General features: G+C 57.4%; 1 protein-coding gene across 12 annotated transcripts in view; it reads left to right on the top strand.

Annotated features, from left to right (window-relative positions):
• Positions 1 to 26387, top strand: part of CAMK2B (calcium/calmodulin dependent protein kinase II beta) — a 109829-nt gene that overhangs the window by 44584 nt on the left and 38858 nt on the right. For all 12 annotated transcript variants that reach the window (XM_063708524.1, XM_055347757.1, XM_031013357.2 and 9 more), the window contains exons 3-4: positions 18687 to 18746; positions 22823 to 22877. Coding sequence is in view for 11 of the 12 variants with exons in the window: in XM_055347757.1 (XP_055203732.1) it covers positions 18687 to 18746; positions 22823 to 22877 (115 nt within the window). In the remaining variant the exon portion in view is untranslated. The remainder of the gene's footprint in view (positions 1 to 18686; positions 18747 to 22822; positions 22878 to 26387) is intronic.

Below are 26387 nucleotides of genomic sequence, written 5' to 3'. Positions count from 1 at the left end.
CAGGTGGGAGGAGGAGGGAGTGGCCTCTGTAACCAGGATTTCAGTCCAGACTCAGGAGGGATGTCCAGTAAGGCTCCAGAGACTGAGCCATGTGGTTGAGAGCCTGAGTGTGTCATTATGGGTGTGACCAAGGGTGATTGGGGTGCTGGGGGGCAGATGTCGCCAGGAGCAGAGGGCAGGAAGCTGCTGATGCCAAAAGGCCTGGCCAGGGTCCTGGGGTGTCTGCTGAGTGCACAGACCCTGAGTGGGCTGCCATACCGGGACCACAGGATCCGAGCTGCCTCTGCTGTCCTCCAAACCTGTGCCGCTGGGAGTCGTGGGTCAGTGTGGTCATCTGCAGTGGCCAGATTTTCTCCGTGACCACCCAGGAACTGCTGCTGGCTTGAGCCCAGGCACGGGGATGATCAAGTGTGGGCCACAGCCTGCTGTCCTCCTGTTCCCAGGGAGCAGCTCATATGTCCCGTGGCTGCCCCATCATGGATGAAGACCCACAAGTGTCCGGTGGCCCCGCTGGACCCTGAGTCCTGGCACTGCCCAGTGCAGCCTTTCTCTAGCAGGCTTGAAACTGAGACCTGAAGAGATGCCAGGCCCAGCTCAGGTCCCACGGCCACCCTGTGATGACAGCAGTCATGTTAAAGCCAGCGCCTCCCGCGTGGTTGCTGTGTGCACTGCTTGGTGAGCCCAGGAGGCTTCTGTGTTCCCTGACGTTCTGTGGCTGGCACTGGTGGAGGCACTAGAGTGAAATGTTCTGGAGGGGTGGGGGAGTATCACCCAGCACAAAGGTGGGGTCCCTAAGCCAGGAAGAGCAGGAACCTCAAACACTTCATGTTGGAGCCTTCCAGGTACCCCCTTCCCCTCATCCCTCTCCTGGTTTTATGCTCATCCCTGCCTCGTTTCTCTGTTGTTTTGCCACATGGGCGTTTCACCTGCTTGTGTCTGAGCCTGAAAGTGGAGTTGCGCTGCCGCTGTGACCTGTCTTGTGCTCGGGTGATGTTCTGGGGTGTGTCCGTGGGATGGATCCCTTCCCACTGCTGTGTGATGTTCTGTTGAACGAAGGCTGCTACTTTTCTGGCTGTAGCTAATTCCTGATGACGTTGGCAGAGCCACTGAGACCCCACAGTCAGGAGAAGCTCCGTGACATGTGTCAGTGAATTGAGTTTGGCAAAAATGTTGCTTGCTGGTCAACTTGGTGTTTTAAAAGCCTGTGCAAATTTATTAGCTTAGGAAACCAGAATCCATAGCTGGCTGTCTCCCTCCTGCTTTTCCATCTGTCCGTGAAGCTCAGCAGCCACCCCCACCCACCTCGGGCCCTTCCTTATCAGGGGCCTCCAAAGCCTTGTCCACCTAGACCCACAGCCCTGACATGCACTTCCCAGGGCCATACGTGTGAGGTAGCACCACCTCGTGCCCTGTGGCCTGGTGACAGATGTGTGCAGTGTGGCCCCTCTCTCCACAGATTGAGTCCCGTGGGGCCTTCCCTCCCTCCTGGATGCCAGGCCCACACCTGTGGGCCCATGCAGGGCAGCACGGTGCTGCCAGCCTCTCCTTTGGGATCACTTTGTCTCTGCCTGCTTCTCCTCGGCCAGGAACCATGGGGCATGTCAGACCCAGGGCTTCCCGGCCCCTCTGCACATTCTGTCTCGTTCCTCAATTGTGCGAGACCTCGGGAGGAGGAGAGAGGAACCCCTTTAGACACACCCTAGACATAGACTCTCACTCATCTAACACGTTTACACGGAGGACACAGAGATGAGCAGATACACCCTGAAACCAGCAGCTACGATGCTGTGTGCTGGGTGGGGCCTGGGAGAGGCAGTCCTGAGGCAGTCCTAAAAGTGGAGTTGCGCTGCCACTGCGACCTGTCTTGTGCTCGTTCACTCCAAAAGTTGTGTTGCATGGGCGTTGAAGGATGAGTAGGAGTTCGTCAGGGTCAAGCAGAAAACTACCCGAGTATGTTTTTGTGGAATTACATAGCTCCTCTAAATTAACCTCACAACCCCTGTTTATATTCTCAAAGTGCTCTGTGAGTCAGAAGGATTTAGGGTAGTGGAAATCTGAGTGAGAGGATGGCTGCGCCCTGGAGACCCTGCTGACCACACAAGCTGCAGAGCTGAGCTGCTTTGTGTTGCCCTGTGGCTCATCACAGGCCTTGCTCCCAGGCGCTTGTGCCTCTCAAGCTGCATGCCTAGCCTGTTTACTCATTCGATGCAAGCTGGGTAGGGTGGTGGGAGGAAGGGGTAGCCAGCCAGGGGGCTGCCTGGCATTCTCAGCAGCCAGCTCCCTGCTGTGACCTTCCCGCAGGATGCCTCTCTGGGCAGGGGCAGGGATACCCAGCCGTGTGTGGCTCCAGAGGGCAGGCCGACCCCTTTCTGCTTTGCCTCGAGTTGTACACAGGCCCTCCGCCCAGGGCTGCACAGCCTCACCCTGCCATTTTCTTGGGCATTTTTTTCCTATTTAACTTTTTATGGTGGAAAATTCCAAACACTCCCAAATACAGAGAAAATGATAGAACGAACCCAGCTTCAACAGTTATCAATTCTTAGCCAGTCTTGTTCCATGTGGGCCCCAGACCCTGGGATGTTTACCATTCAGTGCATAAATATCTCAGCATGCATCCCTAGCAGAAAAGGGTTCCAAAAACAGCCACAGGAGCTTTATCATTCTGAAAAACGGACAGTAATTCCTTGATACCATCTCATATGCAGCCTGTGTTTGTGTTTCTAATGATTCAGAGGTTTCCTCAGAATTGAACCTTTGGGTCACACGGCCCCTGCACAATTGGGTTGTCTGCCCTTGGTGCTTGAGTCCTGCTCCTGGGTAGCATCCCTGAGGTGTGCAGGTCACACCCCGGGGGCCCCGCTGTAGCCACACAGCATAGATCACAGTGGAGCCTCAGAACTCTTGATGAGGGAGCTGGCCCTACCACCCCGGCTTTGAGGGAAACTCATCCCCTTGGAGTTGAAATCTGGGTCTCCAGAAAATGACCCAGACAGAGCTGGCCTTGCCCAGATGCTGTGGGTGTTGCTTTGGTGTCCCCTCTCCTGCCCCCAGCCTGCCTCTTGGGGTGGGCGGTGACAGCGCTGGACGGTCTGCTGAGACCATAAAGGAAGGATGCTTGGCACTTCCTCCTGGCCCTCTTCCTCAGGCAGAATCCTGCGCTCACCACCCATCTCAGTCTGGGGGCTCTGTCCTGTGGCCTCTGCTGCCCTGGGCTGCCTCCCCCATGCGGGGACCTGAGGTTCCCCAACCCTCCCAGGCCCTTTGGGCTTTCCTAGCTGAGGAGGAATGGGGGAGGTGAGGGATGGGGTCTTGGATGGAGCCCCAGAGCTTCACTGTGGGACACGCACCTCCAGGTGAATGTCCTGCTTCAACCCTGACTGCCCAGCTGTCTGACCGTGGCCAGGTTACTCAGTCATCCTAGACCTCAGTTTCCCCAGCTGTAAAGTATCTACCTCACAGGGACGTTGCAAAGCTCTGAGACCATCCCTCTCCACATTGCTGCCTCCCTTCCTGGCCAGACCCTCTGCGTCCTGCTGTGGAGGACCCCTCGTGAATACCCAGTAGCTTTCTGGTGTCGTCTGGCCTACCCAGCCTGCAGGCCCCAGGGCCCCCTCCTCCATGAAGCTGTCCTGGATGGTCCCGCGGGCAGCCTGCCACCCTGCCTGGAACTCCCCAGGCCCCATGGCAGGCGCCCCTGGCTGTTTCTCAACGGACCATGTGCTCCTTGAGGGCAGATGCAGCTGGTTCATCTGATGGCCTCCTGGCTCCCAGCCCAGAGCCCGTGAAAACGTGGGAGAGCATAACACCCTTCCTAACCAGGGGCTGGGCCCAGGCTCTGCCTGGGTGTCTGGCTCTCTCTTTCCCATCGTGGTGGGGCAGGGGCTTCCCCAAAATGGCCTTCCCCACTGCTATTCACGGAGGTAGAGGATGGAGAGGGGACCCCGAGAGCAATGGCCTTCCCCCCTGCTATTCAGGGAGGTGGGGGATGGGGAGGGGACCCAGAGAGCAAGGGTTGGGTGGGGAGAAGGATGCTGGGCCCTTGGGCCTTGTGGGGGAGGCTCCAGCAGCCTCCCCAGCTGCATTTCACCCCTAATTTGGGTCTAGCGCCAGTGGAGGGGCCTCGCTCACTCCTTGAGAGTCACTAGGAGTGCTGTGTCCCCACACTCACTCATGTCCAGGCCCGAGCAGGGTGGCCTTGGTCCTTCAAGGCTCCTGGTGATGAGAAGCGGCTGGTAGCATGCAGCTCCAGGAAGGAGGATGCCACTCCAGAAACACTCAGGCCCCCACTTACTGAAATACTCGGCCACGCGGACACTGCAGAACTGCACCAGCTGGTGCCAAAGCTGTAACAGTTCGATTTTTTAATATTTAATACTTAATTAAATGGAGGATTGTGAGATATTCAAAGTTGGTGAATGTACTGAATAATGAGAGATTATTAAACTACTGTTAACAAAAGCAGTTAGAGGAAAATTAATTGACTGGGGGTAAAGAGATCATTAGGCACACAAGTCTTAAAACATGTCTTGTTGTTATCTACCCCCTACCCCAACCCCCCGCCCACTTGCCCAGCCCCTGCTGCTCATTGTCCACAATGAACGGCTGTTCTTTTGGGGACAGTTTTGTTGTGCCTTGTTGGACGCCCTGTGTAGAGGGAAGCGCGCTTAGGAAGCAGTGCAGCGGGGTGACCCTGGTTAGCGGCCCATGCTGTGGAGAGCCTGGTGCAGGATCCGTGCCCTGGAATGGCCCTTCAGCTCAGGGTGGAGCTCCTGGCATCATCGACGCTGTCTCATGTCCTCCCACCCTCTGAGCTGAGCGTGGGCTCCCCTTTCACATGGGGGGAAAGCTGAGTCCCGAAGAAGCTGAGAGGTGGACAGGGTCCCCTAGCTGGTGGTTAGCAGAGCCGGGATGTGGAGGACTCTAGATTTCACCCAGCTGAGGCAGGCCGAGGGTTGGGCCAGCGTGGGGCTCCCAGGTGGGGCTGACCTCACAAGTGGGGCTCACCTCCCAGGCCCGAGGCTCACCCCACAGAGAGATCAGTATCACCACTGTCCTCTTCCTGCCTGCAGGCCCATGCGCAGCTCACCCCAGCTCCCTTTCTGGGGCACCTGGTCTCCCCAGGGACCCTTCTGTCTTGGGGGGACACTCCCTGCCCAAAGGCGTGATGGACAGGGACCATCTTGAGGTCTCTGATCACTGGGGCTGGGGCTGAGCCCGCACCCCAGGGAAGCCTGCACGCCCCCCCTTTCCCCAGCCAGAAGCCTGCCTGCCTGGGACCCCTTTGTGCACTGGGTGGCGGGGGGTGCTGCCTCCGGGGCTTTCCTACTGCAGCGGGTACTGCAGTTTTCTTGTGGCTCCCGCGCAATCCACAGCCAAAAAACGACCCCTGCTCAGGGGGATAATGAGTGCCTGGTCGGCAGAATCCGCGGAACTGGGTTAATAGAGGACGAGGCGCCGCATTGCAGGGACAGCCGAGCATGCGCCTGTGGCAGCAGCACCCCTCCCAGCCCAGGGACCCTCCCCTCCCAGCCTGGAGACCCGCCCCTTTCCCTCCTCCCCGGTTCAGGGGCCCTGCCCTCCTCTCTTCTCCCCTCCCCCTGCCCCTCTTTCCCCTCTGGCTTCTCTCCCCACCTCCTCCCTGCTGGGAGACCTCCTCTGCTTCCCTACCCTAACCTCCCTGGGTGGCTTCCAGCCTGAGGGAACAGCTTTAGAGCTTGGACCCCCACCGAACTCTTGGCCCACTCTGACTTTAAGTTTGCTCTCTAGGGATTTGGAGGGTGGCCAGGAGTTGGGGGAATCCCTGGGAAACGCCCCCTCCCCTGCCCCAGGGTCAGCCTTCAACAGGATGGGGATGGTCCCTGAATTGGGATTATGGGGAAGGGACCCTGCATCCAGGTACAGAAGGAGTTAGGGGAGCTGGGAGGCAGGCCTTCTGGGGGCTCAGTGGGGGCACTGCATGCCTGCCCCTCCCAGGGGGAGGGCCACCTAGGAGCAATGAAGGAACGAGGCTAGGCTGCTGGATTTAGCAATTAAGTATGATTTACAATCAAAAGATGTAAAATAAGCACTGTATGTCCCAAATTGCATGGGACACACTTACTTAAACTAAAAATTATTTGTTGTGTATCTGAAATTGAGACAAACTTATACCAAAAACAAATTTTGTCCTTTGTCTGAAATTCAAATTTAACTGGGCACCGTGTGTTTTATCTGGCAATGCTAAGCCAGACTGTTAAGAGACAGGACTTTGTCATTAGTTTGGAAACTGAATTGGTTTAATCGAAGGCTTCTAGAAAGCGGCCCTGAAGAGGACCAGGAGAACAGGGAGCCGGGCTGCGCGGAGGGTGCTGGCCCTTGCTGGCCCCATCTGTCAGGTGGAGAAAGGGTGGGCAGCATCATGACCTCCTGCTCTCTGGTTCTGGGTGTGGCCCTGTGTAGACACCGAGTCCCAAGACCTGCCGGTCAGGGTCCAATGCCAGGTTCCTGAGCCTCCATGACCCCTGGGGAAGGCAAATGCATCCTGAACTGGATGCAGGAGCAGGGCCCACCCTGTTGGCATTTGGAGGGGGTGAGGGAGGAACCCCTGAGCCAGGGAAGGGAGGGAGGGGAGGGGAGGAGTTGTCACGGAGGACCCCTTTGCATGCTTCCGCATTTCCAGCCACTCATCTTGCAGGGTCAGGGGCTTGTCAGTGGCAGAAAAGGCTCCCGGCAGAGGGGAGACCTGGGAGTTGGGTTCTGGCCCCTAAAGACCATCCCCTCCCTGCCTCACTCCTCTTTTCTGTAAAATAGGTGGAGGGTTGCCCTCCATGCTGCCTGGCTTTTCTAGCACTGACAGTTCCCACATCTGGCGGGATCCTTACTTCCAGGCTCTGCTGGTTCCAGGAAGTGAGTGAGGATTGGGGAGACGGCTGAACCCACAGCCTGTGGGCCCAAGGTTTGAAGACCTGGTTCTGCCAGTGTGGGCACAGCCCCCTCCCCTGCTCCTTCCTGCTCACCGCCCCTTGCTCCCTCCAGGCCACCCGCCAGCGGACTGTAGGCCCAGCAAGGGCAGGCCTCCTGCTTTGCACATAGTACCTCCTTAATAAACAGAGTTGAACAGGTGGGAGGAGAAGAGTGTTTTGAAGATTCCACTTAAGGACTGAGCTGGGTGGGGAGTGGTAGTGACCACCGATGGAAGGAGAAGGGGATTTGGAGTGCCCAGGTGCCCGGGACGACTTGGGCAGGAGTGGGGAAGCCCGCAAGGTGCGGGTTTGAGGCCTGGGTGGGAACCGAGCTTGGGAATGGCAGAGCTTTGGTCTCTGTTGTGCTGGTCTGGCTGCTGATGGGAAAGTCTGGAGAGCTGGAGATCCAGGGCAAAGCTCGAGGGGGAACAGCTGCAGGGAGCCCTGGAAGGTCCTGGGGGCCCTGGGTGTGTGTCTCCCCTGTGGGCAGCCACTGTCCTCTGTCCCCAGGGCCAGAAGCTGCAGTCCTGTGACAGGTCTGCACAGCGGCTCTGAGGTCACGATGTTTCCATTGTCTGCATGTCACCTGGGGGAGCCCTGACTCCAGCTCGGTGTGGAGTGATTAGCCTACAGAAGGTCATGGAGGGTTTATTGAGGTTAGTGGGGGTTAGAAGAGCCCCGTGGGTGAATGTGAGGGCCTCAGCCTCTCCTGCTGGGGAGGGCGGATGTGTGCAGATGCTCTCATCCAGAGGTGGTAGGGGGCATTCTGGAAAGGGCCTGATAGCAGTGTGCGGGACTGCTGGCCACTTACTTCTGTTGCACAGTCCTCTCTGTTCTTTCTCCTCAATACCTTAAAAAATGTGGCAGTGCTTGCCCCGGACTGTGCTCCCTGGCCTCGGGCTGTGCTCCCTGGCCTTGGGCCTCGGACTGGGTTGGGTCCCCAGGCATCTGCTCAGGGATGAGTGGGAACCTCCTGGCAGCTGTCCACTCTCTGAAAAGGACAAAAAGGACATGGACAGAGTTGGGGGCAGAGGATGAGGCTGGACATAAGGCCACAGTGGTCAAGAGTGCAGCCCTGGAGTCTGGGCCTTATTTTTGAGAGTAGGACCCTGACAGGGTGGGTCCTGCACCCCCAGGGGCTGGCCTGAGCCAGTGTCCCGGCTGTCTCCGGAGGAAGCCAAGATGGTGTCTATGGAGAGATGGGCTTTGGTGGGACGTGTATGTGTTGGGGGTGGGGGGACCCCAGGTGGAGGACCCATCGCACCAGGGCTGGGAGGGATGGCCTAGCAAGCCCCTCCTGTCACTGTGCCTGCCCTGTGGGGGGCCACAGTTGTTTTCCTAGACTGGAGAGTCTAGGCACCTTGGTTTAAATCTCCTCCTACTCGCCCCATTTGTGAGCACGGGAGTCCTGTCCTGGGGTTACGGGGATGACTGAACACATGACACCCAGCACTGGATGGATGAGTGGACGGCATTTTATTGTCACATATACTCAGAGCCCAGAGAGGAGGATACTGCGCTCAGGACACAGTGAACAGGCAGGGGCTGGGGAGGCAGGCTTTGGAGTAACAACGAGGTGAGGTGGCCCCTGGTTCCCACCAGAGGCAGTTTCGGCTGGTTTGAATAATTCCATGGGTTGGCAGAGAGCTGCATCTCACTACTCAGGCATAAGCAGGAGCTGTGCCCGGTCCTTGTGGGGAGGAGGCTTGCCTGAGTGGGTACTTAGCCACAGCAGCAGAGTCCCGTGGGGGACATGAAGCTAGGCTGTTCAGGGCCTTCCTGGTTTCACTGGGTGTCAAGGTAGCACGTAATGTTGGCTTTAACTTTAGGCCTTAAACCATAGCCCTGCACAAAATGCCACAGCATGGCAGTGACAGGGAAGGAATTCCAAGCCACACCTCCATTTCAAAGCTGAGCTGCACCCCGCAAGCTGGAGGATGGTTCTGATCCTGAAAAGGGCACTGGGAATGGGGCCCCAGCTGAAAGGCCAAGTGGACCCCATGGAGGGAAGATGCTGTGGACCCCCCATTGTGTAGCCTGGAAGTGGCCCTACTGCAGCCGCTGGCCTGGCCTGGGCTCCCAGAATGGCTATGTTCATCCCCATATGGCTGGCAAATAGTGACGAGGCCCTCGGCTCCAGCTCCGTCATGCATGTTCATGCAGAGGGGCAGGGTGCTGCTGACGTGGTTGCCAGGGTCCCTGGGAGCCCTGACCTTGAGGCGGCAGGCAGCTGCAGGATGTGTCCACAGGTGCTTCTTGCGGGTGGTGGAGCTGCTGGCAGGTTAATTGCTGGTTGTCATGTTGCCTTTTAAAAACAAAACATGCACAGAAAGCCACAGCGAGAGCCACCCTCTTGCATCTTCATCACAGGGCTCAGCCTCCCGGGGCTGCACAGGCCTGACCGGACCACTTGGGACCCCAAGAGGTGCTGGGTGCCCAGGAGGAGAGGGGTGTCTGCCTCCACCGCCTACCCCCTTCGACACCACCTCACCTTTTCTGGTAGACTTGTGCTGCCCTCAGAGGATCCTGACCTGGCCCCCAGACCTTGGGCCGGGGTTATTCCTGCCTCAGACCTACCACTGGGCTCCCCAAGTCCTTGCTGCCCGCCCCCCCAATTCCCCACCCCAGATCTCCAGAGGGAGAGCAGGCTTGTCCAGCCCACTATGGCAGCATCTGAAGGGCTCTGAGAAGTCCCGCCGAAAAGAAAATGAAGAGGGGGCTGCTCCCGACGCTCCAAGTGGGGCCTCCTGTGACGGGGTCCAGCTCCACTTCTACCCAGTCTCCTTGCTCCCGTGCCCCCATCTGAAAGCTGGGGTGACGCAGCAACAGCCCTGTTTCATGGGTGCCATGAGCAGCTCACAGGCCTGCCCAGAGCCAGTCCTCAGCACACAGAAGTCACTACCCTGAAGGACTCATAGGGTCATTCTCAAGGAGCAGTTTTCCTTTTAGGAGGAATGGCCGGGATCTGCCCATGGCCTCCTTTCAGTCCCTAAACCGGCCTGCACCCTGAGACTGGATGAGCAGTCCCTGCCACATGGCCCAAGCTGACTTTGGGGTCAGGACTGGTTCTACTTCACATTTACCAGCCAGGGAGGAGAGTCAGAGGAGAGAGGCTGCTGGAAGCCACTCCTTCGTCCCCACCCAGCTGCCCAATCTGGTCTCAAATAAATCCAAGGTCAATGCTACCAAGGGACTTGCTGGCAGCCCAGGTTGGCAAGTGCTGGCCCCGAGATGTGAGCTGGCCTCTGCCTGCCCCATGCCTGCCCCACCCCACAGCCAATGCCTGCTTTTCTGTCACCGGAGTCTGTAGGAGCCGGCCAGGACATGGCCAAACAGAATTAAAGACCAGACCCCACTGGCCTGGTGTCAAGGCCCAGGATGTCCTATCAGGTTCTGGCCGAGCTGCTCAGTGCCACACAGGGCTGCGCTTGGCTCCCAAGTACTCTGTCACTAGTGTGCGAGCGCAGTCAAGTTTAGCCTTGAAGTGAATTGGGACGCTTGAGTTAAGTGTGTTGGTACCAGGCAGGGTGCAGAATGTGCCTGGCTGGTGTTTGATGTGGATGTTGGCGAGCTGTTTAAGAGTCTAGAGGGCCAGATGGTGGCTCATGCCTGTAATCCCAGAACTTTGGGAGGCTGAGGTGGGCGGATCAACTGAGGTCAGGAGTTCAAGACCAGCCTGGCCGACATGGTGAAACCCTGTCTCTACTAAAAATACAAAAATTAGCCAGGTGTGATGGCGCATACCTGTAATCCCAGCTACTGGAGAGGCTGACATGGGAGAATCACTTGAACCCGGGAGGTGGAGGTTGCAGTGAACCAAGATCATGCCCTTGTACTCTAGCCTGGGTGACAGAGAGAGACTCCATCAAAAAAAAAAAAAAAAAAAAAAAGAAAGAAAGAAAAGAAAAAGTCTAGAAAGCTCTCTCATGCCTGTGATGGTGCAGGTAGCTGAGACAGGTGTGCAGGTCACCTGGGGCTGATGGGTCTTGCCAATGTACTGACAGTGCAGGGAGGGGCTGCTGACCCCACCAAGGTCCAGAATATTGGACAGATATGTGCCCAGCTCTGTGGGGATGGGGGGTGGCTTTGGGGGCCCCTCTCTGCTGTGGCCCTCGAAGTGTCCTCTGGACAGGAACAGCGCTACTTGACAGGGCATCTCCTGAATCCATTTCATGCGAGGAAACTGAGGCCCCCAAGTGGGATTTGGATGCAGCCAGTTTCCTGGCCCAGGCCTTGGTGGCGTGCCACATCCCATAGCAGGCCCCTGTGCAGGGCCTGAGTTCTGGAGCATGGCGCTGACATCACAGCACCTTCAGCCAGACAGCCTCAGGCTTGGGTCAGAGCCCTGAGTCTGGTGTCCTTGCCACCCTAGTCCAGCGCACAGGTGGACCACCTGTCTTGATGTTGGTCTGTGGATTAGCCTGGAGGAGCAGAGCCCCAGGTAGCCCCAGCCCTGAGGAACCAGATGCTGGCACAGTACACAGCTTCTGGCCCATCCCTCCCCAGCCACTGCTTCCAGGCCAGGGCAGCTAGAGCAGAGCCCTTCTGCCATGCGCACCATCCCAGTGCCCTCCACAGCTGGGCTGTGTGGTGGACAAGCAGAAGGGATTGTCCTTGAGGATCTCCTCCCAGGCATGAGGAAATGGGTGGAGAGCGCTGGTGCTAGTGGGGGGCCCCCAGTGATGGGCCCATGGGGGGTCTGGCAACCTCCCTCGGGGTGAGGCAGAGCTGGCTGGAATTGGGGGGGTACGTTCTTGAGCACCCACCCTGTGCCAGGCCCGTGTGGATTTTCACACACGATTCCATTTTCAGTCCAGCACAGTCCTGGGGCCAGATACCGTTATTACAGCCATCTTCCAGATGAGGCCCTCGTCCCAGGCCACGCAGTGGGCAGGACTCATGGCACCTAGGGATCCCCACCCCCCAGCCCTCAGACCCTGGTGGCAGTGGTCCCAGGTGGCCCCAGCTGCATCCCCCCGCCAGCACAGAGCTTACCCGGTGGGCCTCCTCCCGGTCTCTGGGTCTGACAACTCCAGAGGCCCTTGGGCGAGAGAGAGGCAGCCCCTCCTGACACAGGTGGGCCTTGTGCCTCCCCGTCCTGCCCCTCCGCCGCCCCCGCCCAGTGCCCTGCAGTGTCCTCCTGGAGGTGCCAGCTCTGCTGTTTCTCCTGGTGGCTGGCGGGGGGCCCGGTGCCCACCCACGCCCTCCTGTTCCCCTTCTCCCTGGTTCCTCTCACTCACCACCCCCCACCCCCTGCTGTGAGTCACCCACTGCCAGGGAGGAGGAGGGGCTGGGAGGGTGGAAGATGGCATAGGGGGCCTGGGTGGGCAGAGAAGCCTCTGCCAGCTCCATCCCGGACCCCTTCTTGGCTCTGGAGAAAGAAAGAGGAAATTATGGGAGCGAACATCAACGATTTACCAAAACATGTAACCATGTCCTCTAAGACCCTCCTTCCCCCGCGGGGGGCACTGGTTGCACCATGGTCTCTGGGTGCTGTCCACTTGGGACACGAGGGGTCCCCGGAGCCATGCACAAGTGCGCCTTTGGGATGTTGAAGGCTACCGTGCCCCCACCAGGCCCCCAGCCTTGCCCTTTCAGCACTGGCAGCTTTGAGCTCCTCTCTGTGCCTCAGTTTCCTCATCTTTGCCCTGTGCCTCACCCTGCAGATGCAGCAGGGTTGGTGTGAATGTCCTTCCCGTCAGCTCCATCTCTTCCATCGCCCTCAGCTGGCTTCTCTTTGTTCTTAGCTCAGGGGACCCTACAGCTCCCATGCTGATGAGGGTGGCGTGGCAGGAGGGGAGGAGCTCCCTCCACACCAGGAGAGGTTTGCAGTCTCTCCCCCACCACTCCTGGTCTTTCAGGGCATTTTTGGAATGAAATAGGTTAATGCCTGTAATGTGCCCAGAACAGACGGTGCCTGGCATGTGGCAGGTGCTCCAGGATGGGTCACGTGGCTGTGCCCATGTCCCGGTCCTGTCTCTTCATGCACTTGGCTGTGGGCACCTTGAGATGGCCCCTGCCCCTGTGACCCTCATGGTGGTGGGTGCCAGCTGCCAACCCACCAGCACAGTAACAGCTTGGAGGAGCCCCCACTCCCCTACCCCGTCCCTCAGAGCTCCACGCCAAGGCTTCGGGGGTCCTGTGGATCTGGGAATGGCTGCTGGTGGAGGACCTGTGGTCCCTGCTCCTGAGAGGCTGGACATCTAGGCAAGCATAACCCGACCTTGTCTTTCCCCATGAGCACGAGTGGTTTGCTTTGTTTGGGCCTCTGCAGGCAGGTAACCCAGACCAGCTGGGCTCTCAGTGTTTTGGAGAAGGCTGTGGGGTGAGGGAGGAGGGGAGCCTTGTCACCTGGGCCCTTGAGCCCCTCCTGGTACTGGCGTGGCATTGTCTCCCCTTCCTCTGTGATGTCGGCCTTGCTGTCCCCACAGCTAGCATCTGCAGGCTGTAAATATCAGATTCTGCATTGAGCAGAGGCTGCAGCCACCAGGCAGGCACCACCCACCAGCTCAGAGAGCAGCAGGGAATGCAGACCAAGTGGCATATCACAGAGAGCCCCTGCGCTTCAGCGAGAGGCCTTGGCTTTGGGTCCCAGCCCAGCAGCCTGCCCTGCACAGTCCGGGGCGTCTTCGGCGTCCTGAGATGTGTGCGGGAGCGGGTGAGAAGCCTGCCGTAAGATGAGCTCAGCGCGGCTGTGCAGGGCTCGGCTGGGGGTACTTCTCTTCCCTGTCTTTCAGTGGCCCCCAGCCTGCCTGTGCCCCAGCACTTGGCCCTACCTGTTGTGCGGACCTCGGGGGACACCCAGGTGCAGGTTTGGCAGGATGAATGGCCGGCAGGCCAGGGCTCTGTGCAGAGATTGTAGCCAAATCACCTAGAAAAGCTCCCAGGGCTCGGCATTCCCCGAGGGCTGGAATCTGAGGATGTCGCACTATCATTAGAATTCAAGCAGGCAGGCGGATAATTGCAGGCTCCGGTTTAGCCTGATCTTTTTGAGGACAATTGTTTATGGGGTTTTTTTGTTGTTGTTGTTTTGGGGGTTTTTTGATAAATGCTTTTATGGGGATATAAATGAATGCTGTATTTGATCTGTGGGATGTTTCTCTGGTAGAAGAAATAAATAGCAATGCTTTTGCCAGCGTCTCTCTTAGCCACCCCCTTGGGGAGCAGGTGTGTAAATGTGTACACACGTGTGCGCATGTGTAGAATTGCATCCACACTGAATGGGCCAGTCACCTTCTGGCTTAAATACAGGCCCGCACACATACGCCCTTGCCTCCGTTTAGGGTGCAGATTCGCAAGATGCCCAAGAATTTAGGAGCTGGTTGAACTCATAAGTTCCCTCTCCAAGCTTCACATCAGAGGGGGTGTGAGAACCAAGTCTTTTTCCAGCATGAGTAGGCAAACTCCTACTCATACTCTAAAACCCCACTGAAGCATCGCCTCTTGAGTCTCCACAGGCAGAATCAGGGCCTGAGAGCACTCTGCTCATCACTCTGCTGTAACAAGGGTCACAGGCACCGCTGTCATTGGCTTTTTGTGCCCCAGGGACTGTCTGCCCTGGAACCCCAAGACCTCGGCCAGGGGTCTTGGGGTGGAGAAGAAGAGGGAGGGCAAGAGGGCAGAGGGGTCTCCTCTTGACGGGGTGAGGTCCCCTGGAGGTCGGGAGGGGCTCAGCCTGCGTCCTCACTCCCCAGCCCCTGCCTTCTGTCCCACGGTCTATTTCAGAGGTTGTTCTTAGATTCCTTTAGGAAAACTCAGCATCACAGGGAACTGCAGTTCCTGGAGCCAGTGCGCGCGTAGAGGTGCCGTGAGCCTGAGCCTGACATTGGCCGACGGGGAGAGGGGATTCAGCACCTTCTGAGGAGTTGACCAGGCACCGGCTGTTGGATGGGGTGGGTTCTTGGGGTTTCTTTGTCATTGGATTCACAACCTGCAGAGGTGTGGCACCTCTTCTGTGACTTCCGTGACACTGCCTGGCCCTGACAAGGACATCACTGTAGTGGGCCTAGCCAGGGCTGGCCACTCATGAGGCCTCTTGGGACCTCCTTCAGGAAGGGGTGCCCTGCGGGGGTCCTGGGGGCATTGATGGGGCCCTGGGCAGGTAGGGAGCCGCTGCTGGCAGACTTCCGGCTGTGTTCTTGCCACAGGCCTGCTGGCCTCGGGACCTGCTCAGTGGCCACTGCTCTGGTCTCCTGAGTTCAGCAGGTTCCCTGGGGACCAGAGCCCCCAAGAATGAGGCTGGCAGGGAGGGATGAGCAAGATATGGTTGCTCCACTGTCTGGGGCAGGGAATAAGACCGAGCTGGAGGTTCTTCCAGATTCCGCTGTACTGTTTAGGGCCAGGGCACATTTCTTATGCACTGGATTGGGTTCAATTTAACTTACTTAACCTTGTCCATGACAAGGGGTTTACGGTGTTAATGTGGAAGCCAAGAATAATGTCCCTGGTTTTGTGGAAAGAAAATCATAGTATGTCTACAGAGTTAGGAAGCTGGATTCTGGCCTGCCCTGAGATGGGGCTGTCTGAGCCAGGTGGAGAGAGAACGCCTCTTCCTTGTGTCCCCTCCTTCTTGTGGCTTCTCAGTCCTATCCAGAGTCACATTATATCCGCTTAGATTTATTTTTTGCCCGAATTTTTAAAATTTAAGGGCAAATGCTACCATAGCAGATTCTATGAAACATCCTTGTCATATTGAATCAGTAGCTTGGTCACTGGAGACAGGATCAAAATCTTTTTTAAAAACAATGCTTTGCTAAATTATGGAAGTAATGCATGATCACTGTCAAAACTGGGGGAGGGGAAGTTAACGAATAAAACAACATTAGCCATAATCCTGCCACCGAGACTGAAGCACTCTATACGACGTGTGTGTTTGCGTGTTACCAGCTTAGATCTTGTGTCATGGTTTATGGTTTCCAAGCGGCTCTCTGAGCTCTAACTTACTGCAGCTGCTGGGAGGAGGTGGTCGAGGTGCTGTTGTGGGTGTTACAGAAAGAGGACCAGTCAGCAACCTGTATGGCCACCACGAGTGGACACCTGGTGCCAGGACTGGACAGCCAGGTGCCCTTTCTTTACCCCACACAAATAATTATCTCCCTAAACACATGCTCAGGAATAGGTATCATTTTTGGGCTGGGGCTCAGCTCTTGGCGATGTTTCAGGCATATAAATTATCTGTGTCCCAGGAGAATGCGTTCATAATTGCATCTTTCTCCTGATTTGGATTTATGATTTTATTGATTTAACTCTAATCAGGCAATTTTTCAAAAGGAAACTACGTGCCCTGGTTCCACCGCATCTCCCTCCTAGGTCCTCCTTTCCCTCAGCCTGGCTCTGGCCCACACGTCCCGTGGCGATGTGTGGTCCTGGGCTTGGATCCTGTCCTGGGGAAAGATTAGCCATCAACTTTACTGGGACAAGTTGGAAAGGTGGAATGTGGATTGTAGCTTAGAGACATGAGTGTCATATCTGCATTTGATTTACTGAATCTGGGACCTGCACTGAGATTATGGAAGGGACACCCTCTCCTTATGAGACACACCTGAGTGCTGCCTGGTGTTACACACGCGTCAGAAGAAGCGAGTGTGTTATATGGAAGCAGGGGCGGGGCAGGGAGATTGTACAGAAGTGCTGTACACGATTGCTCTGTACTGTTGTTGCAGTTTTTCTCTAAGTCTGAAAAATGTTCACGATCAGTTTAAGGAAGATACTAGGAAAGAAAACAATAACCCCCTGAACTCACCGTCCTGCACCCTGAGAGCCTCCCTCCTCCCACCCCAGAGGGATGGGGGTCGGGGGTGTTGCAAGAGTTGGTGCCCTGCTTTCCACTGGAGCCAGTGGATGCCTTGTGCATGGACCCCTCCGCTCCCCAGGTATGTCCAGTGTTGCTGGGTTTTGAGCTCCATGCAGATAGGAAAACGGAGCCCACACCATGTGTATTCTATTGTGACTATGTTTGATTTTTCCATTCTGATGCTGACAGACACCTGGGCTGGTTCCAGTTCCGCCATCACAAATCCCTGAGGCTCCTGGCACCTCAGCTCCCACTTCAGTGGGAGGGAAGAGGGGAGGGAGGGGGAGCAGGGACTGGAGTATTCTGGAAGACCGTGCAGTGCTTGCTGAGTTGGGTGTGCAGGTGGGAGAGGGAGCAGGTATGCCCTGGGCTTCCAGCAAAACAGCGGGATGGGGTCTGACTCCCTCCATGCCACCTGGAGGCTCTGCCAGATCCCTCTGAATCCCTCTCGTGGGATGCCAGGCGGCTGGGCTTGAAGCAGATGGCAGCCAGGTGGCCAGGGCAGGGAGACGAATGCCTGTCCTGGGAGGGGGGAACCAGGGGATGCCGCTCCCAGAGACCTTCCCGTCTGTAGGCGTGGCTTTCTCACTCAAGACATATGCGTGTTTGCAGGCATATCCTGTACCCCCAGGCTGCCACCACCACACCTGCTCCAGGGGAATTAACCCCAGACATGACTCAGCCAGTCCTCCCTTCCTGCAGGTGGACAAGTTTCTGCCAAGCACGGGGATCAGAGGTTTTAATGCTTCCCAAGGATGATTGTGAAGTTGCAGCCTCATTCTTTCCCTGCTCCTGGGTGCTACTGGGCATTCCTGGCGAAGGAGGCATCCCCGAGGTCTTGTCTTGTGTATTAATTATGTGCCCCCAGGCCCTGCTCACCTTTCCCATGGTGGGACTCAGCACTGGGCAGGTAGAGGGGGCTCCAGACACTGATGCCCCCTCCCCAGTCACTTCCTGAACTCTGAAATGCACTGGCCTTTCCTCGCAGCTCCCCACGTGCGGCTGTGCCTACCGACTGCCTGGTTTCGACCTTTGTGTAAATAAGAGCACACTGTAGGTCCTCCTTTGCTGCTCGTTCCCTCCACACTATTCGGATGTGGGTGCTACCCGCACGTGGGGGTTGGCGGAGGGCTTTGATGCATTGCGGTATGGGACCCTGTGTGACTGCAGCGCATGGAGTCCTCCCTCTGTCAGTGGAAGTGTGGGGTTTTGGGTTTTGCTATTACAATCTCCATCAGTTTTTAAAAGCCTCCTGCCTCTATTTGAAATGTAAAATTTCTGGCAGATAAGTTGCTCCATCCTTTGGGGGCCAGTGGAGGGGCCACCCAAGGGGCACCAGTCACCTCCATGCCTCCAGTGTCCGGGGATCTGGGCCCCGCACCTTGTGGGGTGGGAGGAGAGCAGCCAGGGCAGGAGGGGCCACCTCCTGCTTCACCACCAGTTTACTCCTATCCCCCAGGCAAGGCCTCTCTGAGGCTTTCCCCTCCTCCTCCTGCTAGCCGGGCTCTGGGGCACACCCTCACCCCCTCCCGGCCCCATTCTGACAGCCCCTCCCCTGCCTCGGAAGAACAAATTTGGCTTCAGCCAAAAGCTCCAAAGAGTATGGAATTAGGACAAATAAGTGGAGGACTAAATCAGTGCACCGCTGACTTAGAATCATCCAGGGAAACTTTTAGCCCCGAGTTAGTAGCGCTCACTACACGAATGGGCCTCTCCACCCATCCCAAACACAAGCCGGCTGGTCCCTGCCCCAGCCTTGCCACCAGTGGCCCAGGGGGTGCCACGAAGGGTGTTCCCTTGGCGGGGGCACAACTCCTCACTGTGGGGTCACAACCACTCCTCTCTTCGTCAGAGGCCCAGGCACACCCTTGTGGGCCTCTCCTGACATGGACGATCCGTGGGCCACCAGTTGCTGGCGCAGGAGGTGATGCCTTGTTTTTCCTGTCCCCCAGATCACCAGAAGCTGGAGAGAGAGGCTCGGATCTGCCGCCTTCTGAAGCATTCCAACATCGGTGAGCAGCCTGGGGTAGGGAGGGGGGATGGGTCCCCACCTTCTCCCGGACAGCAGCCCATTCCGGTTTCTCTATCAGACTTTCAAAGAGATGCAGAAAGACTTCCTTTTCTTCTCTGTTGAAATATCCCACCAGAAGCCCCTGAGGACGCCCCCTCTTCTCCCCTGACCTTGAGGACTTTGTCGTATGTGACATGATTCCCGGGGGTGCTCAGAGCCGGGGCAGCCCCAAGGCGGGGCTCTGGGTGCCCAGCTCCACCCGACTAGACAGGTCCCTTCCCCACCCCACTCTGTCCTTTGGGTCTTGTCGGTGGCATTGGTGCAGAGGAAGGTAAAGGACACATTCCTCACAGAGCCCTCTGCTGAGCCAGTGCCCAGCATGTGACCCCCATAACTCTGAGCCGCCATTCTGCTGAGAACACACAGGGGCCCCAACATTCTGTGGCCTCAAGAAAAGCCACAAGATGGCCCAATTACAAGGAAAAGAAAGACTGACCAAAGACCCCAGCGCATGCTGTCCTCGGGCTGAGAGCCCCTGACTGTTTTCTTGCGCTGGCCCAGGGCTTCTGGAACTACGGTCTGGGGTCAAGTGACCCTGGCCCAGAGTCAGCTGCTCCACGGGGGTATCTGGAGCCTGCAGCCCAGGCCTTGCCTTTGTCGGGAAGCAGCCAGGAAACGCCCTGGGGATGGCAGCCGCTCTTGGCCTCGGAGGCGCCTGGGGAGCTGTCAGGTGGATTTTGGGCCCTTTCCTCCAAAGCTCTGATTCACTTATGCCAGGAGGAGCCCAGGCATGCTTGTTCCAAAGGAACAGCTGGGGACCGGGAGCCTGTTTAGGAGCCTGGGGCATCCACACACTCACCTGGGCCTGGCTCCGAAGGTCGCTGAACCCTCATCACCTGGTTTAGGGGGCTGGAACCACCTTGCCTCATCTGATGCTTCACCAGTGAGCTGGGCAGAGGGGCAGGTGCCCCATTGGACCCAGCAGGACCCCAGCATGGAAAGCGGCAGCCCCAACTCCAGGGCCCGGGGCCAGGCTGCAGCCCCAGGCGGGCTCTCAGGGTCCTGCTACTGCAGCTTAGCCCCTGGCGAGATTTGCCGCTGCCCACCAACCCACTGCATCCAGACTGGACTCTTCACCCTGGTTCCTCTTAGTAACCCAGGACTTTATTTGTTTGCCACCTCTGTATGCTGCCCACAGTGTTATTTGCTTACTGTTTTTATTTAAATAGATTTTCTGACAATTCACTTTTTTACTTAGCCCTGTCTGTGAATTTGCCGTCTGATGTGCCAGTTAGGTTTTCTTTTAAACCACTAAAATAAGTATATAACTATTTTTAAAAAGTTAAAAATGTTTTTTTTAAAGTGTCCGCATGCATACGGCCCAGACTCCCCACACAGACCCCCAGTGCTCCATCTGGCCTGAGCAACCTGCTTCCTGCCGAGGAGGTGGGATTCCCCCCACCAGCTGCCACCCCGGAGCCCATCTGCCTCTGCCCCACCCCACCAGGCCTGCATGGGGAGGTGGGCGCCTGAGGGCAGGGGCAGCCCCCACCATGAGATCAGCCCTGCAGCGCCCCCAGGGAGCAGTGAGGTACCTTCATAGATGACAGGGCCTCCCTTGGAGCTGCCCATGGGGGTTCTGCGGGGGGCATCCCCTCCATGGCCCCTGGGACCACCTCTGCTCTGAGTGTGTGATTTTCATGAAGCATGTCCCAGGTGGGGCAGCTCAGAGGGGCCAGCCTGCTGGGCCCCCAACTGGGCTTATTGGGCAGCCCCCACTGGAAAGGAGTGGGGAGGGGTGAGCTTTTTAACTCCAGAGATTTCACAGGCAAGTCCTAGAAGCAGGATGTTGGTGGGCCTCCCATGTCTTAGGGACGCAGAGGCCAGCCTGGGTAGAATGGGAGCCTAGGAGTGAAGAGAGGGTCCAGGGGACCTAGTGAGAGGGCATCCTTGCTCTTGGGACAGAAGCCAGCCAGAGAGGGGTGAGAGGGAAAGGGGACATTGGTTTCAGATGAGTGCCTTAGCTGGTGGAGTCCCTGCTTAGCAGAGGCCAGCGTCAGCTCACAGACAGCCCCGGTGGGTAAGAGTTGCCCTCTGCCCAGGGTGCTGACCCAGGACATGGTCTGGGGAATACCTTGCTCTTTGAGAATGGGGCTTGGTGTGGGCAGAGAGGAGAAGGCTGGGCTGCTGGGCCTGAGGCAGAGAAGTGGAGCAGGTCTTTCTGCACTGGGCTTGCAAAAACCCCAGGACTCTTAAGTGGGCCCCAGACCCTGGTGCTGAGTGTTGGTCACGTGGGATTCTTCACACTCAGGTGATGATGGTGACAGTGATGGTCACAGAGCTGTGGTTTACCTAGTGCTCACTGTCTCAGAGCACCACAAAGGTTACATAACTGATCTTCACGGCCACCCTGTGAAGAGGTGCCATTTATCCTATTTCATAGAGGGGCAGATTGAGGCTTAGATGGGCTGAGCAACCTGCCCCAGGTCACACAGCCAATGCAAGTGGCAGGGGCTGGGCTCGCCCTATATTTTCTGATTCTGTGGAGGCTTCTGGGGCCTGGCCTGCCCTTGGTGGAGGGCATTTTGCCTGAGGTTTAGGAGCTAAGGAGGGCCATTGGTATGGGGCTGCTGGAGTCCAGGAATCTGCAAGGTGAGGCCTAGGCCCCAGAAGCCACATGGAGTTCCTGGATGTAAGGACGCTATCAGGCTGGGCCCCTGGGAGAACCAGAGCCAGAGGAGGGAGGGCACTGGCAGCCAGTTAGAAACTGGGACCGCGCCGGAGCATGCAAGGAAGGGGCTGCTTGTGCCTGAGGCCCAGGGACCTGCGAACCTAGGAGAAGGTGGCTACGTCTTACTGTCTTACCCATTCAGCGTCTGTGGCCCAGTCTCAAGTGGTAGAGGAGAGCCACACCTCAGAGGTTCATCTCTCCAGGACTTGAGGACTGGAGGGAATAAGGCTGGTGCAGTGCAGGCCCTCAAGCCAGACTGCCCGCTGAGTTCACAGCCCTATTCTGCCTTTTGTGAGCTGTGCGACTATCAGCTGCTTACCTAACCTCCCTGTGCTTCAGCTTCCTCATCTGTAACTTCTCGGGGTGGTTGGGAAGGTTAAATGAAATAACACACACAAAGTGCTTAGAACAGCCCTAGCGTGTTGGCTGTCGTCGTCCTCGTTGTTCTAGCAATCATCAGAATCGGCACGTGGGAGAGTGTCCAAAATGAGTCATTCCTAGAAAATATTTGCTGCTTAGTACAGGGCACATCTCCAGCTCAAGGAAAAGCAGGCCTTGAGGTTGCTTGCTTTGTGCTGAAATCACTCACTGTTCCCTCGCCTCTTCATCCGCTTGTTCATTCATCACATCCTGACCAGCTCCTGCCCTGCGCCAGGCAGAGTTCCAGGGCCAGGCACGCTGCACATAGATTGTCATGGGAAGTTGTGCAAGGAGGAAGGAGGGAATGATGGTGGTCCATCCTGCTGACCATGCCAGCTCTGGAATTGGAGCTCAGGGCCCAAACCTTTGGATGATGTTGCATCAGGCAGGGACCCTGCCGCCAGCCTGTGCTGGCAGGACACAGCGGAGACACAGAGCCTGAAGGCAGAAGGCAGCCCTGGGAAGACCCAGGGCGAATAATGAGTGGTTTTTGTCCCAGCTTCTCCTCATGTGGAGCTTCACAGCAGCTCCTTTCTGGGGTTTGGAGGTGTGAGCTCCTCCTGTTGATCTCCGTGGTGTTTGGGAGCAGCTGAGGCCCAGGCTGGGACCAAAAGGACCTGGTCTGTCTCTGGCAGAAGGAGACAGGTGACCAGACTGGCAGCGGAGGGTGAGGCACTGGCAGCTGAGGGCAGTGGCACTGCCCTGAGGCCCTGTGGGTGCTCGCTGGGTGGCCAGCTGGCCCGCAGGGCCCAAAGCACTCTGCTCAGCCCTGCCCTCTGGCCTGCGCACCCGGGCCCTACCCAGCCCGATCCTCTGGGCAGCCCTAGGGCTTACACCGCTGGTGGTGTGCCTGGACAGGTACGGAGGCAGGCAGGAGATGTGTCCTGGGCTATTGCCAGCCCCTCATGGCTTCTCTGTCCCCACAGTGCGTCTCCACGACAGCATCTCCGAGGAGGGCTTCCACTACCTGGTCTTCGATCTGTAAGTTCCAGAGCTGGGGACTCTTGCTGCACTCACTCCCAGCCTTGGCTCAGGGTGGGATCTGCAGCCTCCCCAGCCCCAGGGAATAGTCCCTACCCGTGGGCTGGCCACTCCCTTGAGTGTGCTTCTGCTGCTGGTCCCCTTGCTCCAAGCTGTGCCCGGCCTAGCTTCCCTCGCCTCTCCTCATTTGCTTTGCACTAGGGTTACTGAGGCCCACAGAGGCAGGGCTGACATCCTGGACTCCCCCTCTCCTCCACACAGAACAGGGCACACTGAAGGCAGTGGGTGGGTGGACCCCAGAGGAATAGTCAGTCAGCAGCTGCATTCACCTTCCTTTCCTTGGTGCCCTCATCCCAGCTGGACTGGGGCACCGCTGGCTGGCGTGAGTGCACATGTGTGTGTTTATGAGTGTGGCTGTGAAATGTGAGCATGTGCACCTGTATGTATGTGTGTGGGTGTTTGCACGTGGGGGCGCGTGAGCACATGAAATCAGGGTCCATATGGGTGGGGATGTGCATACATGTGCATGTGTATTGTGTGAATGTATGAGTGAGCGTGTGGAGGTGTGTGCATGTGGGTACGCTGGCACAAGTGTATGCATGCATGTTTGCATGTGTGTGCATGCATGTGTATGTGTGTGTTTGCATGAATGTGCATGTGTGAGTGTTTCATGAGTGTGTGTGCAGCAGCTCAGTGAGAAGGTGTCTGGGGCCGCTGCCGCCTCTCACTTCCTGCCGGATTTAGAAGCAGTGATCTCATCTCCCTCACTTTTGACAGTTCCTGCTAAGCAGCGCTATATTTAGCTGTCTGTGAGTCAGTGCTGCTCCAGGACCCTGACCTGGGCAAGGGCCCATAGACCTTAGCCTGCCCCTGTGGCCTCCAGGTGGCCACACAGCCAGAGAAGCCCAGCCTTGGTGCTGTTGCCATGGTTACCCCAGGCCCTCCCCATGGCTGCTGTGAGCGTGCAGGCCGAGCAGAGATAGGACGCGCCTGCGTGTGGGCTGCCCTCTCAGCTCCTCCTTCCTCAAGTGACAGACGTCAGGCCATGGCACATGTAGGCCTGAGGAGGCCTCTGTCCATGTGAGGTTCTCTGGCCTAGAGAAGCTGAGACTGTTCCTGCAGGGGCTTGGCCACCTCTCAGGTTCCCCTGCATGTCCCACAAGACACCAACTCAAATCACCAGCCAGGTGACTGGGGCTGACCCAGGACACAGTTGCCACTGCCTGGCTGAGGCTGTGTCCTGAAACGTCTGTCCTGTGGCCCTGGGGAGCTGGCAGGCTTGCTGCCACACCTGTGTGCCCCAGCACACCTCCACCAGCCTCTTTTCCCAGGAAATGGAGACTGTGGGGTGGGGGGTGGTCTGGTCCAGGGGCCCTTGGTGGCCAACAGATGGCTGCATGTGTTACAGGAGCCGAGGAGGAGAAAGGGTGGTGTGTTCGTGCATGTGTGTGTGCCCATTTGAGAGACTCTCATGTCTCCCGCCTTGCCAAGCACATGCCAGGCAGGTGTCATTGGAGGCCCTGAGGCAGGCTGGGAAGAGGAGATTGGCTGGCGAGTCAGGAAGGACCCTCCATGTCTTCCCCACCAACCTCCATGGCCCCTGTGCCTCAGCCAGCCTCCAGGCCAGCAGAGGGCCAGGACAGCAGTTTCTGGAGTTGGCTGGCATTGCCCTCAGGAGGCCCTGAGGCCCCATAGTAGTTTGGGATCTCTGTGGATTCTGGGGGATTGACAGATATCCCCACTCCCCTTGCTTGGGAATGTCACAGGGCTTGAGAACCAGGCCTGGGAATAGAGGGTCTCACACACCTGCATGCCCAGAGGACAGAAGCTCCCATAGGCGCCATGGGAGCCTAGAATCAGCCATGTGTCCCCTACAGCCTAAGGAAAGGGGGCCATGGAGTCATATGTGTGCCTTCCCGGACTGTGTCCCTCCTGGGCCAGCATTGAGTTTCCCAAACTCCCCACAGCAACCAACGTGGGTGGAGGAGCAAACTCGCTTCCCTGAAACTGAACCACTAGATGGCCCTGGCCAGGGAGTCCCAGGTGCCCACCAGCCCAAACTACAGCTTCCTGAGCACACAGAGCACCCCAGAGGGCCTGGCATCAGCCCTAGTGAGGCACCCCTTGGAGGGACTCTGGGCTGCAGCCCCGGCTCAAGACCGTAAGGCCTTTTAGCCACTGTTCTGTGCCTGGACTCGGTGTCTGCAGAGCCTAATCTGTGTTCAGTGTGTGCCAAGACCTAGACAGTTATAGCACAACACTGGGGCATTCCAGGCCCTTGCCTGGGCGAGATGTGGGTTTTGATCCTCCTGCCCAATGTACATGTATACACAAGCACACATATGTACAAACATGCACACATGTGTGCACATGAACAAACTGCTCTACAAGTGCACAAGGGCACACACAGGCACACAGTTGTACACACATGCACACAGGCACACATGCAAAACAATATACATGAACATGAGTGCACGCATGGGCACACATAGGTACAGACAGACACACAGACACACATGCACATGTGCTCACATGCACAAGCCAGTATACATGTACGCAAGGGCACACACAGGCACCCACACATGTGAACACATGCACACACACACCCTCACACGGACAGGCCAAGCTCAGGAGCCCGGCCAGATGACCCTGGGAAGGGCCCCGTCAACACTGTTTTGTTTCCTTGTGGTCGGTGTGGTGGTTGATTGGCTGTAGAAATGTGCTGGCCCATGAGGAGTGAGAGGAGAGGCAGGCAGAGGAGTGAGCGAGGGTGAGCAGAGCTCCAGGTCGCATGCCAGATGCTGGTCGGGGACACAGAACAGCAGAGCCAGTCAGGCAACAGAGGCAGAGCCCCTGCCCCCAGCCCCCAGTCTGGACAGAAAAATGGGGAAAGGAAAGGGAACACCCAGTCCTTTAATGCCCTGCTAGGTGCCAGGGACTTGGGTGTCTTCCCAGTGCATTTCACCCTCACATTGCTCGAAGGATTTTGAGGGGATTCAATGGGCTCATCAGGGCATGCGTTTAGCTGGAGCAGGGGTGAGCCGACATTCAACACATGCTCACTTTTCTTTTTCTCCAGTGCTGAGAGAGCACCCACATGTGCCAAGGTCACATGTTCAACAGACCCACTCCCTGGGTCTTCCCTGCCATGGACCAGCCCAGCCCCAAGTGCTGGGCCTGAAAATGAGGAAGACCTAAGCCCTACATTCCAGAACCAATAGGGAAAACTGCCAGGCAGATAGAGAAGCCACAACGCCTGGGCAGTGCAGTGGAGCAGGCGGGGGGATGGGGAAGAGGGTGTGGAGGCAGAGGAGGGGCTCGGACCCCACAGGCCTGCCCCACACATAGGGTCACAGGAAGTGGTGTGGGAGCAGAGACCCTCACCTTCTCAGGGGTGACGGCTTCTAGGGGAGTCTACCAGCAGACTCAAGTGGGCTAAGTGTGTGAGGGGCTTGGGCAGACCTGCAGAGGGCTCCGTCCTACTCCCCTGCCGTGCATCCAGCCCCTCCA

Source organism: Gorilla gorilla, chromosome 6 (assembly GCF_029281585.2).
Source record: "Gorilla gorilla gorilla isolate KB3781 chromosome 6, NHGRI_mGorGor1-v2.1_pri, whole genome shotgun sequence".
In the NCBI taxonomy this organism is placed as follows: Eukaryota; Metazoa; Chordata; class Mammalia; order Primates; family Hominidae; genus Gorilla; species Gorilla gorilla.
Note: the sequence above shows the minus strand (reverse complement) of the source record. Positions and strands in the feature narration are given on the sequence as shown.